Source organism: Narcine bancroftii, chromosome 4 (genome assembly GCF_036971445.1).
Source record: "Narcine bancroftii isolate sNarBan1 chromosome 4, sNarBan1.hap1, whole genome shotgun sequence".
Lineage (NCBI taxonomy): Eukaryota > Metazoa > Chordata > Chondrichthyes > Torpediniformes > Narcinidae > Narcine > Narcine bancroftii.
The window spans coordinates 53,334,176-53,353,194 of NC_091472.1; the positions used below are offsets into that span (position 1 = coordinate 53,334,176).

General features: G+C 39.0%; 1 protein-coding gene across 2 annotated transcripts in view; it reads right to left on the bottom strand.

Annotated features, from left to right (window-relative positions):
* The window catches only part of kctd3 (potassium channel tetramerization domain containing 3), a 96,069-nt gene that overhangs the window by 43,759 nt on the left and 33,291 nt on the right, over nt 1-19,019 (bottom strand). The window contains exons 4-7 of one of the 2 annotated variants that reach the window (XM_069931290.1): nt 17,264-17,337; nt 9,919-9,977; nt 3,591-3,671; nt 212-361 (exon numbers count right to left, since the gene is read on the bottom strand). In XM_069931290.1, coding sequence (XP_069787391.1) covers nt 212-361; nt 3,591-3,671; nt 9,919-9,977; nt 17,264-17,337 — 364 coding nt within the window. Of the gene's footprint in view, nt 1-211; nt 362-3,590; nt 3,672-9,918; nt 9,978-17,263; nt 17,338-19,019 lie in introns of those variants that run through there. The other variant, XM_069931292.1, reaches the window with a different exon arrangement.

Consider the following 19,019-nt stretch of genomic DNA (forward strand, 5'->3'; position numbering starts at 1 on the left):
ATGTACATATGAAAAGTAATGACCAGATGGTTACACAAGAAATAATGTTCAGGTAATTCTTTATAATTTTGTAAGAACATTTATTAATCTCAAGGGTCAATTCAATGAAAACTAAAAATGCCACCCATGTTATTAAAAGACTGGTATGCTGGTGCAACAATAATACTAAGATATTGAGTTATGCATATAGAGGATAAATAAACATTCTTACCCAATCTGGCAGAGCCTTCAGTAGAGATGACTCCAGTTGACACAGAAGGAGCTGAGTTGGGACGAACAGCCCCTTCTGTAATACTTTGTCCAGATTTAGTATCCTGCAAGGCTCCATGCCCCCCAATGCTTCCTTTTCTACTGGGAAGAGCTAGCAGTATTGAACACATTAATCATTAATTATTTGAAAAGAAAAAGCAAAATTTTTCTGAAATCTGCAAGTACTTGTTCTGTTTATTCACATACATCTTTAAATGCCAAATCTTCTCAGGATATTCAAAGGCCCCTTGCCAAATCCCTCCTGCATGGTTATTCACAACAATTATTTTCCACGTAGCAAGATGATGATGATATGCTATTCACAACTTGACTTCAGTTCAACATGGAAACAAATTCTGCAGAAGATGCAATTAATTGCAAGGTTGAAAGAGTGTACGTGCATATAAATGTGTTGGATCGTGACAGATGCAAGGTGGGTCATGTTTAAAAATAAAGTGACTTGGGTAAAAGAAAATTTTTTTTAAAAAAAGAAAGCATAATCTTTGAAACACCAAATTATTTCCTGTGAGGATGCTCAACTATGGTTGCAAAATTACTAAAACAGATGGAATTTGAAACAAACACAGAAATGCTGAGTTTGGCAACTTCTGTGGAAAGAGAAATCAACAGACATTTTTTGGTTGAACATCCTTCTTCAGAATTGAAAAAGAGAGAAAGCAGTGACGATCAGCAGGGGAGGGGTGGAAGGGAGAACTGGGTGAAACAAACAGAATGTCTGTTATAGGGTGAAATGATTTTAGACAGTCAAGATATTTTGCCTTTGTAATGTGTTGCTCATCTTGTGAGGATAGGGTGACATTGTGGTCACTCTCTGTGGATTCCTGCACTATTACAATGAGACCCAATGCAAGCTCAAAGGACATTATTTTTTCACTTCAGCTGAAGTCTCAATATTGACTTCATGAATTTCAAAACTAACTCATTTATCTTTGTGCTTGCTATTCTTTTCTCTATCATCTTTTGTACATTTTATCCTGCAGCACATCCCAATCAGACAGTCCATATAATATCCCCGATGTCAAAAGATTAACAACATATTACTCAAACCAGTCAATAGCTGACCATCATCCCCACCTCTGAGACCAACTTCTCTTTCCTGGATCTGATGGTCTTTGATGTGAAATGCTAACTGCTTTCTCTTTCAACAGATGTTGCTTGACTCGCAGAGTTCTTCAAGCATTTCTGTATTTGTTTCACAGCTATTCTCTCATTCTCACCCCTCCAAAGCCTGAAGTGGGTGATTTCAAATCAGTTTTAAGTTTTACCCCAGAATTTTAGCACTGTAATTTCTGGCATTACTCTAACTCATCTCAGGGATATAAGAATCAGCTCTTCAATTACTCCAGTGTGATTTTTCTATAAATTAAAAAAAAAATAAAATGGTTTGCTCTCAATGGAATTTCCTTCTAAACCAGAAATGGATTCCACTCAAATGTCTACCAACATTGAAATCTACATACACTGTACGATTTTCTACTTTACACTTTTCAAATAAATCTTCTTGCCTCCATCATTTTCCTTTATCAATAGCCCCTTTTCCACTGGCACCTTGTCCCAGGAATTAAGGGGAAATTAACTGGGATAGGGTCCAGTGGAAAAAGAAAACAATCAGCATGCTGGCATCAAATCAAGCCAGGGATTGACAGCCTCTAACCCTACTCATATCCCTGGCATCAGCTGATGCATTGATTAAGCCAGTGGAAAAAGGACAACTTCCATCTATTCCATTCAAAGGTAGATTCTCCGATCCCTGGAGATAAAGCAGTGTCCCGGTTAAAGGTAACCCAGTGGAAACAGCACAAAAGGCTTCCTATTCTGGGACACTATATGATCAATTAACTGGGCTGCAACTTGAAAAAGGGATAATGTTCCAAGTTAAGCTTTAAGATCTTAAACTACTCTGCAGTGACATTAAGTGGTCAATTCATGTATCTGCATGTATATTACTTGTAACACCTATTATTCAATACATTATCCTTTGCTTTTGCAGCAATTATACACTAATATCAAATTCCTCAATTTTACTAATGTTAAAACCCTTTTAATTTAATTCAAAACTTTGACTTTTGTCAGTCCTTATCATAGTGCTGTGGCGGTACGCCATTAGGCAGGCGAACCGGCCCCGCTTGACACACACGCGGCGGGGCAGCTCGCCAAAATGGCGCCGTCAGGGGTTTCCTCCCGACCTCGGTACCGGGCTGAGAAGCCCGCGCTTGGGGACCCACGTGACACCCCAGTGACGTCGGGGTTCCACAGCGTGGTTCTCAGCCAGGTCCGGGCTGGGGGTATAAGACCAGCCTGCAATAAATCAGTCTTTGCTCACTGAACTCAACCCGTCTGGTTGTGCAATCCTTCAGTTAGCAGTGTAGTCGCCGCTTCAGTACAATCCATTACATTTGAAGGGCAGAGCCAATTAAATTTTTATTAGTCCATGAATATTAGAAAAAATCTTAACCACTGGATACTGAATCAAAGGATTGAAGAAAGCATTTGATGAAAGCCTCCATCATAATCATATAAACAATGTATAGAACCAGGTTCACTACCAGTAGTGATCTGCACCTTTTCCAGCTTAAATAACATCCTTGCTAAAGCTACACGATCAGAACTACACACAATTCTCGTCAGAACTAGACACAATTCTCCATATGTTGTAATATCACTACCCAACTCTTGCACTCAGTGTCCGGACTGATGAAAGCAAGCATGTTAGACACTTTTTTTCATTGCTCTCTCCCTATGTCACCACTTTCAGGGAACTGTGTTCTTCTCCCTATGTCACCACTTTCAGGGAACTGTGTTCTTCCCCTAGGTGTCTGCTTTACAACACGGTCCAGGCCTCCTGCCATTTGCTGTGCAGGTCATGCCCTGGTCTGACTTCTCAAAATGCAACACCTCACACATGCCCAAGTTAAATTCCATTTGCTATATATTGGCCCACATTCCCAGTTGATCAAGATCCCATTGCAATTTTAGTGTTGTCTTTCTTGACAACCTAGAGCTGATACACTCTTTTGTCTGATCAATATGTGTGAATTTTCTCTCAGAATAATTACAGCATAGTTAACAGGTGACAAGATCAAATTAATCAGACGTTTCAATGTTAGGTGAAAAAATACATCCCTTCTAGCCAATGTACAACAAGTCACTTGCGGAGACATTTGTAGCCCAGCTAGTACTACTCTCACTACAAAAGATGTTGCACTGCATTTAAAGAACAAGAAGCAAGTAATATGAAAAACTATTGTTTGTTACATGCATGCATGTAGACTTTATGAAAGTCTACACTGTGTCACAGCTCATAATAAAATCAAAATTACCTGGAGGGGGCAGGTATCCATGGAAGAGAACACTACCACATGACGATCGTTCAAGTTCTTCACAGAGCAACAGTCGACGAACTAAAATAAAAAAGCGAATAGGAAGAAAAGCAGCCCATTTCGATATTTATTTTCATTACCTCTGTCTGTTATTTCCAAGTATTTACCAGACTCACAACTGAACATAAACCCCTGACATTCTTAATAAAATATCTGGTAGATGGCTTAAATACTGAATAATAAACCCTTCGATCTCAAATAAAACCAATGGAAAAAATATTCAAATGTAAATAAAATGACCCTTGCGTCATAGTAATGCAACATGTCCCAGTGACCAAGGCTTAATCCTTATCTCAAATGTTACCTGTGTGGAGTTTGTAATACAGGTACACAATACTTTATCTGGACATCTAAAATCTGGAAAATTCCAAAGTCCGGTAAGTGGGGAGAGAGGCGGCCAGCGCTTGGGGGAGGCGGTCGAGGGACCTGCGCTTGGGGGAGATGGCCGGGTGACTGGAATGGGGTGGGAGTGGATACGCCACAATTCATGTGGGCTTTCCGAAATTCGAAAAAATCCAAAATTCGGAACACACCGTCCCTCAAGGGTTCTGGATAAAGGATCGAGTGCCTGTCTTCTCCTTGTAAGTGCATTAGTTTGCTCTCAGTGCTCCATTTCCTTCCCATTTAGCCCCATTAAGTTAGTTGGCTTATAAATACTATACTTCAGTGAAGGCGAGTAGCAGGAGAATAAGGTTGTGTGAGTTGATGGACACATGACAGAATAGGTTTTAAGAAGAATGGAGGAAAGGGCTAATAGAAATCATTTGAGAAATGGGAGAAATAGACTCCTAAAATATGAACTAAAACAAAAAATCCAATGGATTTTTTTTTTAAACTGAATAATAGCACTATCCTCTTCAGGGCCATTTTTATGTATTCTGTTTCATGAAGGTGTTTTAGCACACAAAATATGCTTTCCATTGGATGATGATAGAAAGGTGATAAAAATTAACCAACACTTTTAAGTTAGGGATATTCTCATAACAATAATACCCTTTAATGTGAATAGCAGTGATAGAATGATAATTAGCTTGAAACTTTTACATTCTGAAAAATTATTGGATAAAAACATTTAGGATCATGCTCAATTGAAAATCACAATCTTAACATTAATGAAGTAAGACAGAAACTAAAGCTAAACAGAATTTGGCATCGTTTCCCCGCCTCCCCCCAAATTGAAATTGGGCAAGAGGAGCAGCACTGAGGAGGAGTGAGCAACAGAGCTGGTAAGTGAAAAAGGGTGTGCTAACTGGTCTTGGGCCTAGTTCGGGTAAGAGGGGCAGCACCGAGGTGCAAGGAGTGAGTGAGAGGGCCAGTAAGTAAAAAGGAGAGAGCAGAAGAGAGAGTGAGGCTTTTTTAAAAAAAGGATGTGGTAGGCAAATAGTTAATTTGAGTATTATTTTTTGGGAGTGAGTAGTTAATTGGCAGAGGCCAATAAGAGGGGAAAAAGTCAGGGAGTGACCCTTAGAGGTTTTGGCAAGCAGAGGTCAAGCTTGTTTGCATTAAGGTTGATTAGTTATTTACTTTTTTTCTTTCTATTGCATTTGAGGAAAGGGGGAGTGAGAGCAGTTTGCTGTTTTCAGTGTCAGCTGTGGGAGGCCCTGGAGTCTTTGAGCCTCACAGACATCCATAACTGTGCCAGGTGTGCTGAGCTGTGACTTCTCAGGGACTATTTTACGGTACTAAAGCTGCAGTTTGATGACCTCACTCTGATCAGGGAAAATGAGGATGTCGCAGACAGGAGTTACAGTCAGTTAGTCAAACCAGAGTTACAGGAAGAGGACAAGTGGGCCACAGTTAGGAGAAGGAAGGGGAAGGATAAGGTGCTAGAGAGGACCCCTGTGGCTGTCACCCTCAATAATAAGTACTCCTCTTTGAGTACTGTTGGTGGGGACAGCCTAGCTGGGGGAAGCAACAGTGGTTGTGCCTCTGGCACAGGGTTGGTCTCTGTGGCTCCGAAGGGAAGGGAAAGGAAAAGGAGGTCAGTAGTCAAAGGGGACTCAATAGTTAGGAGGACAGATAGGGGATTCTGTGGATCCAGTAAGGAGAACTGGATGGTGGTTTGCCTCCCTGGTACCAGGGTCCAGGATGTTGCTGCTCATGTCCAAGATATCCTAAAGTGGGAGGGAGATGAGCCAGAGGTCGTGGTACATGTAGGTACCATTAACATAGGGAGGAATAGAGAAGAGATCCTGAAAAGTGAGTACAGGGAATTAGGTAGGGAACTGAAAAGGACCGCAAAGGGAGTAATCTCGGGATTACTGCCTGTGCCACGTGACAGTGAGAGCAGGAATAGAATGAGGTGGAAGATCAATGTATGGCTGAAGGGGTAGAGCAAGGGGCAGGGATTCTAGTTTCTGGGTCACTGGGACAATTTTTGGGGTAGGTGTGGCCTGTAAAGAAAGGACGGGTTGCAATGGGGCACCAGGATCCTAGTGAGACTTTAAACTAGAATGGTTGGGGGAGGGAACCAAATGGAAGAGAACAGCAAGGAGGAGGTTAGATTGCAAACAGAGAAAGCTTGTAGACAGTGTTTGAGGGTTGAAAGGCAGGTGATAGAGAAGGGAGATGCTCTATATGAAGATGGAGGAGAGAAGATAGAAAAAGAACATAATAGTTGTTTGTAAAGATAGGGGCAAACAGAGTAAGAAGTGGGAAATCTCTGAAATGCATATTTTAATGCTAGGAACATTGTAAAGAAAGTGGATGAGCTGAGGATATGGATTGACACAGAAGTATGATGTGGTAGCAATTAGTGAAACATGGTTGCAGGAGGGATGTGATTGGCAGCTAACTATTCCTGGATTTTGTTGCTTTAGGTATGATAGAATCAGAGGGGCTGTGGTTTTTCAAATGTCATTAGAGATGGGAATAGTGTCGGAGGATTGGCATATTTTACATGTGGTTCCATTGTTTAAAAGGGGTTTGAGGAGCAAGCCTAGCAATTATCAGCCTGTAAGTTTGATGTCTGTGGTAGGTAACATGATGGAAAGCTTTCTCAGTATATACAAGTGTCTGGATAGACAGGATCTGATCAGGAACACTCAACACTGATTTGTGCATGGAAGGTCATGTTTGACTAATCTTGTTGGATTTTTTTTTAAAGAGATGACTAGGAATGATGAGGATGGTAGAGCAGTGGATGTTGACTATAGACTTCAGTAAGGCCTTCGATAAGGTTCCGCATGGAAGGTTATTTAGGAAGGTTCCGTGGTTAGGTATTAATTTTGAGATGGTCAAATGGATTCAACAGTGGCTGGAAGGGAGATGCCAGAGAGAGTCGTAGTGAGTAACTATTTGTCAGGTTGGAGGCCAGGACAAGCAGTGTGCCTCAGGGATCTGCATTGGGTCCACTGTTGTTTGTCATATTGTTATAGAGTTCTGTGTTGTGTATTGGCCTTTGTGTTGTGTGGTTTTATGTTGGAAAGTGACAGTTTGCCAAGAGCCAAGGTGAAGGTGGACTGCTGAGAGTGGGAGACGGACTGGGCATATGCAGAAAATGATCTAGAAATTTCTGGTCTTGGAAGACAAACCACCAGTGGGTGTGGCTGTGGAGTGGAAGGAGGCCTAAGCATGAGTCATTGTCTGGGAGACAGTTTAGAATGTTGGGCATTTTAAAAGGGATGAACATTCTGAAGGCAGCCAGAAGGATCCGGACCAAGCCATTGTTCCTCTCTCAGCAAGCAACACAAGAAGACAACTTTGAATTTTGTGCTCTCTCTCTCTCACTCAAAGATCTTTTTGCTTCAGTTTACCAAACAAACTGAATTTTGTTTATGATCTTTGCTTCAGTTGAGATCGAAGTTTTGTGTTCTGTGTCTGTTTTTCTCTGTGGGCTGGTTGGAAATACAACTTAGACTTTAATTACATATGTTATATTTAGGCTAGGGAATTTATTAGTTTTACACTGTTATAGAAATTTGCATAGTAACCAGTGGCCATTGTTATAAAAGGGGGATTTTGAATTAAAGTTTGAAGATGAATTTTTGTTAATAAAGTAATTGTTCATCTTTACCCCTGTGTGATCTGCCTTCTTTGTGGTTGCTGGTTTGATCTTGTAACAATGTACATTAATGATCTCGATGATGGGGTGGTAAATTGGATTAGTAAATATGCAGATGATACTAAAATAGGTAGAATTGTGGATAATAAAGGTTTTCAAAGATTGCAGGGGGATTTGGATCTGCTTAGAAGAGTGGGCTGAAAGATGGCAGATGGAGTTTAATGTTGATAATTGTGAAGTGCTTCATTTTGGTAAGAATAATCAAACCAGGACTTGTGTAGCAAATGGGAGGGCATTGAGGAATGCAGTGGAGCAGAAAGATCTAGGAATAATGGTACATTGTTCCCTGAAGGTAGAATCTCATGTGGATAGGGTGGTGAAAAAGGCTTTTGGTATGCCAGCCTTTATAAATCAATGCATAGAATACAGAAATTGTGAAGTGATGTTGAGACTGTACAAGGTACTGGTGAAGCCAAATTGAGAGTACTGTGTGCAGTTCTGGTCACTGAATTATAAGAAGAATATCAACAAGGTAGAGAGTGGAGAGAAGATTTACGAAAATGTTTCCTGGATTTCAGCATCTGAATTACAAAGAAAGATTGAGCAAATTAGGTCTTTATTCTTTGGAGTATAGAAAGTCGAGAGATTTGATAGAGGTATATAAGATTATGAGAGGAATAGATAGAGTTGATGTAGATAGCCATTTTCCATTGAGAATAGGAAAGATTGAAACAAGAGGTCACAAGTTAAGAGGCAAAAGTTTAGAAGTAACATGAGGGGGTACTTCTTTACTCAGAGTGGTGGCTGTGTGAAATGAGCTTCCAGGAGAAGTAGTGGTGGCAGGGTGAATTTTGTCATTTAAGGAAAAATTGGATAGGATGGGAGGGCAATGGAGGGTTAGGCAGATGAGACTAGACGAGAGTACTTAGTTTGGTGAAGACTAAAGGGCCAAAATGGCCTGTTTCCATCCTATAATTGTGGTATGGTTTAAAATAAAGAAACCCAAATTAAGTTCATACAAGAAAGCAATGGCAGCTAGGAAAAAAGTTCAAAAGTTATGGTTTAATTCAGAGAAATGTTATAGCGTTCAGTTAAATTTTCACCGAGATATATTTATTGATCTTTATAAGGCATAACCAAACCTGTAAAAGACTTTGGAGGTAGTACATCCTAAACAGCATCACAGGCAGATATACATGTGCTGTATATTTTACGAACAACTCTCACCATATTCTACTTGTCAATTAGGCTTTCCTAAATTCTTACCTTAAAGGAGGGCTCCTAATAGACACTGCAAGATCTGCTGAGTTCCTCAGCAGGTGCGTTTACTACATTCTCAGCATGTGCAGACTTTTGTTTCTTTTCTAAACTCAAACCTATATAGAAATCTATATAGTACATTTCAGCCATTCTCCATTAATTAGTTGAACAATATAGAGCAAGTGGACTGAAATAGATGTGCACATTTATGCTAGCATTCATGGAAAAGTGTTGTTATTTCTCACCTAAATTACACTTCACTGCCTCTTAACATACTTATGATTTTCCATTTACATTTCTAATTTTGTTTTCTACCACCAAGTTTAGCATAGAGACAAGAGCCATCAAGTTTTCTTCTCCTCTTCATTATTTCATAATTACTAGCAATAATCTGGAACCTTCCTCATTGCCGTTCTTTACACCAAAGCTTTAAAAGTGAGTTTTCAAACTAAATCACAGGTAAAGCAATCCTATCCACTTAATCTTCACACTTTACAGTAAAAGTTACCAATAAGCAATTTTAAGCAAGTAGTCACCAACAAACAATTTTAATCAATGAAGAGCACACATTTTAGCTAATTTTAATCTCTCCACACACTTGACTTCAAAGACCAGCTGAGAATAGATCATTTACAACAAACTAGGAATTGTAGCTAATTTTCACTCGAGTAAATGGCATATTCATATCTCGCTATTGATATACACTGTGCACACATTTTTAATGCATTTAATTTCCTCAATGTTTGTAAATGCAAAACAACAGTGGAAACAGATTCATAATAGAAAAGCATGATTAATGCTTTCCATGCAATAAAAAAACCTACGGATCCGATGCATTGCAAAAACTTATTTTCACAGATTGAATGAGATAAATGTGTGTGCAACATTGTAAAACACAGGTAAACGAGCATGGGAATACCCCAATAATAGTTACCATTTAATGTGAACAGCAATTTGAGTGTAACAAATTGTTATAAAAAAAATTGCACATCCTGTAAAACGTACCTAGAGGAGTAATCCCATAAAATTCAGCTTCATGTCTCAGAACATTGATGTTTACCCCCCTGCAGGATAAAGAAAATAATATGAACCCCTGTTTGCAATCAACATTTAAAACTAGGTTACAATCAATACAAGAGGCAAGGATAGATTAGGAGACTGGAAAAAGAAGCAGAAGATGAAATACAATGTTGGAAAGTGTATGGACATATAGTTTTATAGAAGAAATAGAGGGGCAGATGATTAGATGGGGAGAAAATTCAAAATTCGGAGGTGCAGAGACTTGGGAGTCCTCATGCAGGATACCCCAAAGGTTCATCTCCAGGTTGAGTAGGTGGTGAAGCAAGCTAATGTAATTTTGGCATTCATTTCTAGAGGAATAGCACATGGGAGCAGTGATGTAATGTTGAGACTCTATAGGATACTAATGAAACCTCACTTGGTGAACTGTGTACAGTTTTGGGCACCTTATTTGAGAGAGGATGTGCTGGCATTGGAGCGAGTTCAAAGATTTACTAGGATACCAGGAATAAAAGGGTTAGCACATAAGGAATGTTTGTCAGCTCTTGGACTATACTCACTGGAGTACAAGATGAGGGGACATTTTGAATGCTGAAAGGCCGGGACAGAATAGATGTGGCAAGGTTGTTTCCCATGGTAGGGGAGTCTAAGACAAGAGGGCACAACTTCAGAATAAAAGGGCATCAATTTAAAACAAATGCAGAAAAAAATTAGTCAGAGGGTTGCGAGTCTGAAACTTATTGCCACAGGCAGCAGTGGAAGCGAGGTCATTGGATGTATTTGAGGCAGAGATTGGCAGGTATTTCATTGGTCAGGGTATCAAGGGTTACTGGGAGAAGGCAGGGGAGTGGGTCTGGATGGGAGGATGGACCAGCTCAAGAGAGAATGGAATAGCAGACTCGATTGGCCTTCTTCTGCTCCTATATTGTGTGATCTTAAATTAAAGGTAACTTAAATGGTCCCTTGTTGTGTCTTCAGGACTACAATCATTTCCATGAGCAGAAACTTGTGAGACATTGCTAAATATAAAGTTATCCAATTTGGTAAGAAAACAAAGTAAAAGTGTTGATGTCCAAAAAAGACTTGTACACGAATCTCTGAAAGATAAAATGCAGGTGCAGTTAAGAAAGCAAAAAGTATGTTGGCCTTCATTGCAAGAGGATTAGATGTAGAAGCAATTGATCATACAAAATATCAAGAATCCCTTTGCTACAGAACTATTTCAGAATGTAGTTAGTAATAACATTTATAGGCAAGATTCACATGAGAATGTTCAAAAACTTAAAATATTCAAATGAAACAAGAATTAGCAATCATGGGTTAAGTTTGTAGCAAACTTCAACAAGGACTTTATATGAAGGCTGCATCTGGCAATTGGAGTCAGGTGACTGTGCTGAATCTCTGCTAAACTGTCTGTCTCCCCCCTCTGGCGAGCCTTGCTGAACTAACATTGACTGTGCATTATCTCTACCATTAAAGACACTCCTCTTGGGTATAACTGTATATGCACCTATTGTCTTTCATTATTGTACCATGAGTTTCTGCTAATAAAAGCCATGATTATTGTTTGACCACATTGTCTTTGTCTACTTCATCAACTGGCACTTCAATTTTATTAGCAGAAATGGATGCAACCCTCAAGTCAGAGCAGCTGATAATCGGAGAAATGTGCAACAACATCACAATGCCTTGAAGCTGGATGCTTTTGTCAACGGAATCGATTTCAGTTACATCTGTCAGAGGCTGCTGGAGATGGAGCCCTTAACCGACGACCGGGCAGTCACTCTAGCCAAAACACTGAGAAGTCCTATGCGATTCAGTGAAATCCTAGAAACCAGAAGGGGAACATGGAGTGCTAGAACCCCGAAGGAAAGAAAAGGGCGGACCGCTGGCACCCCAGTCAGAAGTGTCCGGCTCGATTTGCTATCTGCAGCTATTGTGGGAAACTTGGCCACTTCGCTAAAGCGAGTAAGGCGAAAAGTACTCCCACTGATAAGAAGATAATGTCACTATCTGTGGGAAAACACAGACTGAACACAATAGCAAGCTAAAGAAATTTTTAGCAACAGCTAAAGAACTCAACCTTACATTTAACGAGGGCAGATGTGTTTTCAATGCAACACAGCTACCCATTCTGGGCTACATTGTTCGCAAGGGCAAAATCCACTCCGATCCAGCTCCCCTTAAGAAGTTACCACCCCCAGACTCAGCAAAAGCCCTTAAAAGGTGTATGGGATTCTTTTCCTACTACTGCAAATGGGTATGTGACCACACTACGAAAGCACGCCCTCTGTTTGATACTAAATCTTTTCCTCTCTCTTCAATGGCCTTGAAGACTCTCAAGAGAATTAAATCTGATATTGTCAAAGCTGCACTCTCGTCCATTGATGAGTATGTCCCGTTCCAAGTGGAAACATGCCTCAGATTGTGCATTGGCAGGAACCCTTAATCAAAAGGGCAGAGCGGTGGCATTCTTCTCCCGCACGTTACACAGAGGTGAACTAAAACACCCTGCTACTGAAGACACTTTCTAGCTGGCAGAAAATTTACCCTGGTTACTGATCAAAAGCCTGTAGCCTACATGTTCAGTACTAAACACAAAAGTAAAATCAAAAACGATAAGGTGGCACGCTGGCAAATAGAACTCTCAACTTACAATTATAAAGATCCAGTACAGACCTGGCAGGTTAAATGGTCCCTCTGATTCATTGTCACGAGCTGCTGCCGGTGCTCAGCTTGAGGGGTTAAAAGAGATCCATAGCAGACTGTGCCACCCAGGGGTCACGAGATTATTCCACTAAACAAGGGCTAACAACCATCCTTACTCTCTGGAAGTTAGAAAACTGACTAAAAGCTGTCCTGTTTGTGCAGAATGCAAATCGCAGTACTTTAAAGCTCTGGAGGTCACTCTCATCAAGGCAACCTGACCTTTTGAGAGGATTATTTTGGATTTTAAAGGGCCGCTACCTTCCAACAACAAAAATGTACATTTCCTTAATCGATGAATATTCAAGATTTCCCTTCACGATACCCTGCCCTGATGTCTCATCAGCGTCTGTCATTAAGACACTTGACAGAATTTTCAGTGATTTTGGTTTTCCCAATTACATTCATACAGACAGAGGCTCAGCATTCATGAGCGCTGAGCTGCACCAGGCCCTGCTATAAAAGGGGATTGCCACCAGCCATACCACGAGCTACAACCCACAGGGCAATGGGCAGGTCGAAAGGGCTAACGCTACAGTCTGGAAGACTGTTAACTTTGCATTAAAGACACATGGTTACCCTGTTACTTGGTGGCAGGAGGTGCTGCCTGAGGCGCTACATTCTATTTGGTCTTTATTGTGTACTGCAACAAATCAAACACCTCATGAACATATGTTTGCTTTTCCTAGGAAATCAGGAACTGTGATGGACTGGCCAGCATGTTTATCTGAGCCTGGGACCGTGCTGCTGAAGAGCCATGTTCAGATGCACAAAATGGACCCTCTAGTCCATCCAGTTCAGCTACTGCATACTAACCCCAATTATGCTCATGTTAAATTCCCAGATGGGAGTACTGACACTGTACCCCTAAGAGGTCTGGCCCCACCTGGTTCGCCCCTTCCTCTTCCTCACACCCCTATTCAGAGTGAGCCTGAGAGATTGGACTCCCCCCCCCCCCCCCCACCCCCACCCCCAGCCTGTGACCACTAGTAAGCATCGTCACGCTGGCAATTCTGGAGTGGATCCAGAAGTCTGACCTTCCCACACTACAGACCCAGGAACTGTATCAGTTCCCAAGGTTGCAAAGCCTACAAGGCCTGCATCTGTTCCTCTGAGAAAATAAACTAGAATTTGTAAACAACCCGAGAGGCTGCAGTATTTATAAAGCATCTTATTATATTTTGATTGCTTTATTCTGGCATATTTTGGCTGTCAGAGAATTCTCAATGCCAAATATGGTATCCATGCATTTCTTGCTTAAGTTTTACCTAGCAGCTGTCCTTTTGATTTTAACCCTTCTGCCAGGGGAGACTGTGGTGAATCTCTGCTATGCTGTCTGTCTTCCCTTCAGCTAGCCTTGCTGTACTAACATTCACTGTGCATTATTTCTACTATTAAAGACACTTCCATTGGGTATATAACTGTGTATGCACCCACTGTCTTTCATTATTGTACTGTTAGTTTCTGCTAATAAAAGCCATGATTATTGTTTGACCATATCATCTTTGTCTTCTTCATCAACTGGCACTCCAGTGACTCAGGCAGTTGGATTTGAAAAGCTCAGATCAGCAGGAAGCTGAATGGGCAAGAGATCAAGTGATCCAGGGAACTTGTGACACAGGGTGGTATTAATTCACTTCAACTCAGCAGCCTCGGGAGATGACACTATTGACTGAAGTTCCACAGAGCACATGCAGCAAGTAGGAAATTTACTACAAATTATTTTTACCTACAACTTCAAAGTAAAACAGCTATTAATTTACATATTAGAGGGGTCATGTCACAAGGCCTAGAAATGAAGATGCACGTAACATTTCAGTGGTTGTTCACATTTGTGGGGAATATGAAAAAAAGTTTACTAAGAGCCATTTCTGTGAATGACAACATTTACCCAAAAAGCCACAGATAGTAGATGCAAATCCATAATTAATTATCTTTAATCCCCAGTTTATTTTTTCCAGTACCAAGAAAGGATAGATTCATTCAGCAATAACTGAATATTTTAGACCAGCAATGAAAAAGTCATATATACGACACATACACAGGCCCTTCAGACCAACCTTGATGCTGAACGAACTTGACCCATTTGCTGGTTTTTAGCCCATATGCCTCTAAACATTTTCTATCCACTCAACTGTCTAAATGTTGCAATTGCAACTGCCTCTAAAGCCTCTGCCATTTCATCTGGCAGCTCATTCCACATCTTCTGTGTGAAAATAGAGCCATCATTTTGTTCCGTTAAAAGCTCCAAAATAAAGCGAGTTTTGATTCATCAAATGTCAGCAGTCCAAAGCATAATATTTTAAAACATGATTTGTGTGATCACAGCATTTTACTTGACCTGTACAATCACCAGTCAGTAACTTAAAAATTGAAGTATTGAATGTTATGCAATATGTACTGCAATTTTAGATATTGAAATTTGGTTTCTTATTGTATTAGCTAGGATTTTTAAAAAATATTTGAAAAGTTGTTGATACCTAAGATGTAGCTCGGGTTGTGGTACAAAACTAAATATATTCTGCTATCATAACACAATTTAGTTTGTGTAGATGTGTGCTGAAACTAAAGGATGTATGATTATTTTCTTTCTTTCTAAAATATTTGTATTGAGTTTAACATAAATCCTACCAAGTCTTCCAATAAATACAAATAACAGGTCATATCACAAATTAAATATACATCAAAAACCTATCCATAATTATTTATTTAACAATATTTCTTGAAAAATTATTCTGGAGAGAAAATAAGTAAAACTACATTGGACAATCCCTTGAACTAAACAAAGAGTAATTTCCGTCAAATTTAATATGATCTATGACAACCATAATTAAAACCCATATTTAACAAGTTAATCTTCATAAAAGGAATGAAAAGAAAAAAATCCTAAAAACAAATCTAATCTCTCCCCTCTCTCTAATCAAGGTTACCTTATTTTTAAAACAAGATATAAACATATGGATCAAATAGTGACCTTCAGACACTAGCCAGAGAATATCTGGAGCATCCAAACTTCTTAAATCATCCAATCATGTTAATAATCTATGAACGGGCCCCACATCTTTTCAAATTGAAACTTTCTATCTTTAATGTTGTTATCTAATTTTCTCCGAGCTTAAATAGGACAACACATCATGTAACCACTGTGTATGAGTAGGTGAAGAGTCATCTTTCCATTTCATTAAAATTGCTCATCTGGCTATCAACATGGTAAAAGCTAAAACTTTCTACTTGGTTGTAGAGAGAGATATATCCGGTTCACGAGGGGAAAAAAAAACAAACCAAAACCACTAAAGGGCATGGTTCCATTTTGATCTTGAAAATCATTGATAAAGTTTGGAAAATATTTTCCCAAAATCTTCCTAAATGGGATTATTTTCAAACGCACAATGTAAGTGGAAAACATGCGAGAAGTGATGTTTTATAGTAATAACAGTGCAGTTTAAAGGAAACACCTTTCTCAAGCTTTTTATTAAAGAAGTAGTTGTAATGGATTAATTTCAAAAAGTCACAATGAACAGAGCAGTAATATTTCCCTGCTTATAAATTCCTTAAAGATAGTGAATAGCTGGATTTCCAAAAATGCTGAAGTCAGAAACCAAGCTACCTGTAGTAAACAGCATGAGACAATCATACTCCAAAGTACTCAAGTACGAAACTAGTTTAGATAACAAAAAGTATAATTTTGTTATTCATGCCCTTATATCAACAATTACAATTTACCTAATCTATCAAATTAATCTTAAAAGAGATTTAAATGACCTTAAAATATTTTTGAAAGGGGGATAAAGAACATAGGAACACAAGAAACAGAAGCAGGCCCAGCTTTCTGGACCATTGAACCTACTCCACCATTTCATCATACCAAAGACTTAGCTCCACCTACCTGCCTTTTCCCCATAACCCTTAATTCCCCTATTGTGAAAAAAGTCAATCTTACATATATTTAATGCTGTCACTTCTATTGCATCTGATGGACAAATTTTATCCGGATGTCTTGCTATTTCTTCCTTAATGATAGCCTCAAGAATTTTCCTGACTAGAGATATTAAGGCAACTGGTCTTTATCATCTTTCTTTTGGCTACTTTCTTTTTTAAACAGTGACGTGACAGTTACAGCATTACAATCGATCAGGGCCTGCTCAGTCATGAAAAATTTGGTAAATAATTGCAAAACACTCTACTATAACTTCCACCATTTCTTTCAGTATCCTGGAATGCATTTCATCAGAACCAAGTGACTCATCTCCCTTTAAAGCCACTACCTCTTTAGTGATAATAAATGTATTGAGGAATTATCCTATTGCATCCTTAATATCTCTCTTTGGCACATTAACCACATCATCCACTGTGAAGATTGACAAAATAGTCATTCAATGCCTCGCCCATTGCAACATAACTAATATTAATTCGTCTTCAAATTTTCCAAGGGTCCTATGTTCATTTTACCCACCCTTTTCCACCATATAATCGTATATATTTTTCCTATCTGTTTTAATATTTTGTTAGTTTACTTTCATTATCTAAAATTCTCTTTACTTCTTGCTTAGTGAGCACAGAAAGTGATAGTATTGCATATTTTGGTTGGTTATTGCATAACTAAGTGAAAAGATGTTTTCCTTACCTCAAATCTAATTCTTTTGTTCTAAGAAAATTCAGAATCGGTGCAAATGCTGTAGGATCACGATCAATAAATATCTATGGAAAAAGCATTTCAATAGCAATATAAACATTTTTGAACATTTAAAATGGAGTTCATACAAATACAGTGCACTCCATTATGTTTGGGAGAAAGACTTTTTTTTTCCTTTATTTGTCCCTGTGCTCTACAGTTTTACATTTATAATCAAACAATTTAAGTGCAATTAAAGTGCACATTCCAGATTTTATTCAAGGTTATTTGTATACATTTTGGTTTGACCATGTAGAAATTGCAGCAATTTTTATACATAGGCCCCTCATTTTGGGGCACCATAATGTTTTGGACATTTTTGTTCACAGGTGTTTGTGAGTATTCAAGGATATTTAATTGCTTCAAAGCTTTTGATCACCTTTGGTGCCTGTAGTTGCCATTTTTCAACATGAGAGCAAAAGTTGTGCCAATGAAAGTAAAATAAGCCACTGAGGCTGAAAAAGAAGAGTAAGAGATATTCCCAAACCTAAGGATTAACAAAATCAATAGTTTGAAACATTGAGAAGAGCATACTGGTGAGCTCAGTAATTGTAAAGGGGCTGATATTTTAAGGAAGACTGTCACTGCAGATGACAGAAGAATTCACATAATAATGATGAAAAATCCCTAAACATATACGGCCAATAGATTATAAAGATTCTTCAGGAGGCCGGTGTGGATAAGTCAGTGACTGCTGTCCTCAGAAGACTTCATGAAATGAAATACAGAGACTACACTGCAAGATGCCAAGCCACAGAAAGGATGGCCAGATTAGTTTGCCAAGTATTTAAAAGCCCGCAGAATTCTGGAAAAGGGTCTTGTGACAGATGACACCAAGATTAACTTGTATTAGAGTGATGTCAAGAGCGAAGTGTGGAGACGTAAAGAACTGCTTAAGATCCAAACCATACAACCTTTGCCATGGCTTGCATCTTAGAGCGTAGACTCTGTATTACTGTTCCTGAAGCCTTCAGAGGACAGCAGTGATTGACACATCCACACCTGTGTACTGAACAATGTTTCTAATCTGTTGGACACCTGTTTGGGGATTTTTCTTCATTATAATGAGAATTCTTCTGTCATAAAATGACTGTCTTCCTTGAAATATTAATCCCTTCACAATTACTGAGCTCACCAGTATATTCTTTCTTCTTACTGACATTCCTAGATTTGGGTAATGTCCCTTACTGTTTTATTCTTGTATTTCAGCCTCATAATGGATTATTTGACTTTCATTGACATAACTCTGGTCCTCTTAGAAAAATGGCAACAACAGACTCCGAAGGTGATCAAAAGCTTTGAAGCAAGCCTAGCTCTCTTACACCTGCACTCATTAAGCAATTGAACATACCTGAGTACTCACAAATACCTGTGAAGCCAAGTGTCCCAAACATTATAGTTCTCTGAAATGTGGGGACTACGTATAAAAAGTGCTGTAATTTCTACATGGTCAAACCAAAATGTATACAAATAACTTTGAATAAAATCTGGAATATGCTCTTTAATTACATCTGAATTGTTTGATTATACATGTAAAACTGAGGCGCATAGAGACAAATAAAGGAAAAATGAGTCTTTATCCAGTCATGGAAGGCATTGTATAACAACTATACTGCACAATAGTCACATGAAAACCATGTCAATGTAAAAGATACTTCAGTTTCAAATGGTTGAGTTTCTCTACAAAATAAAAATTGCTCAAGAACAA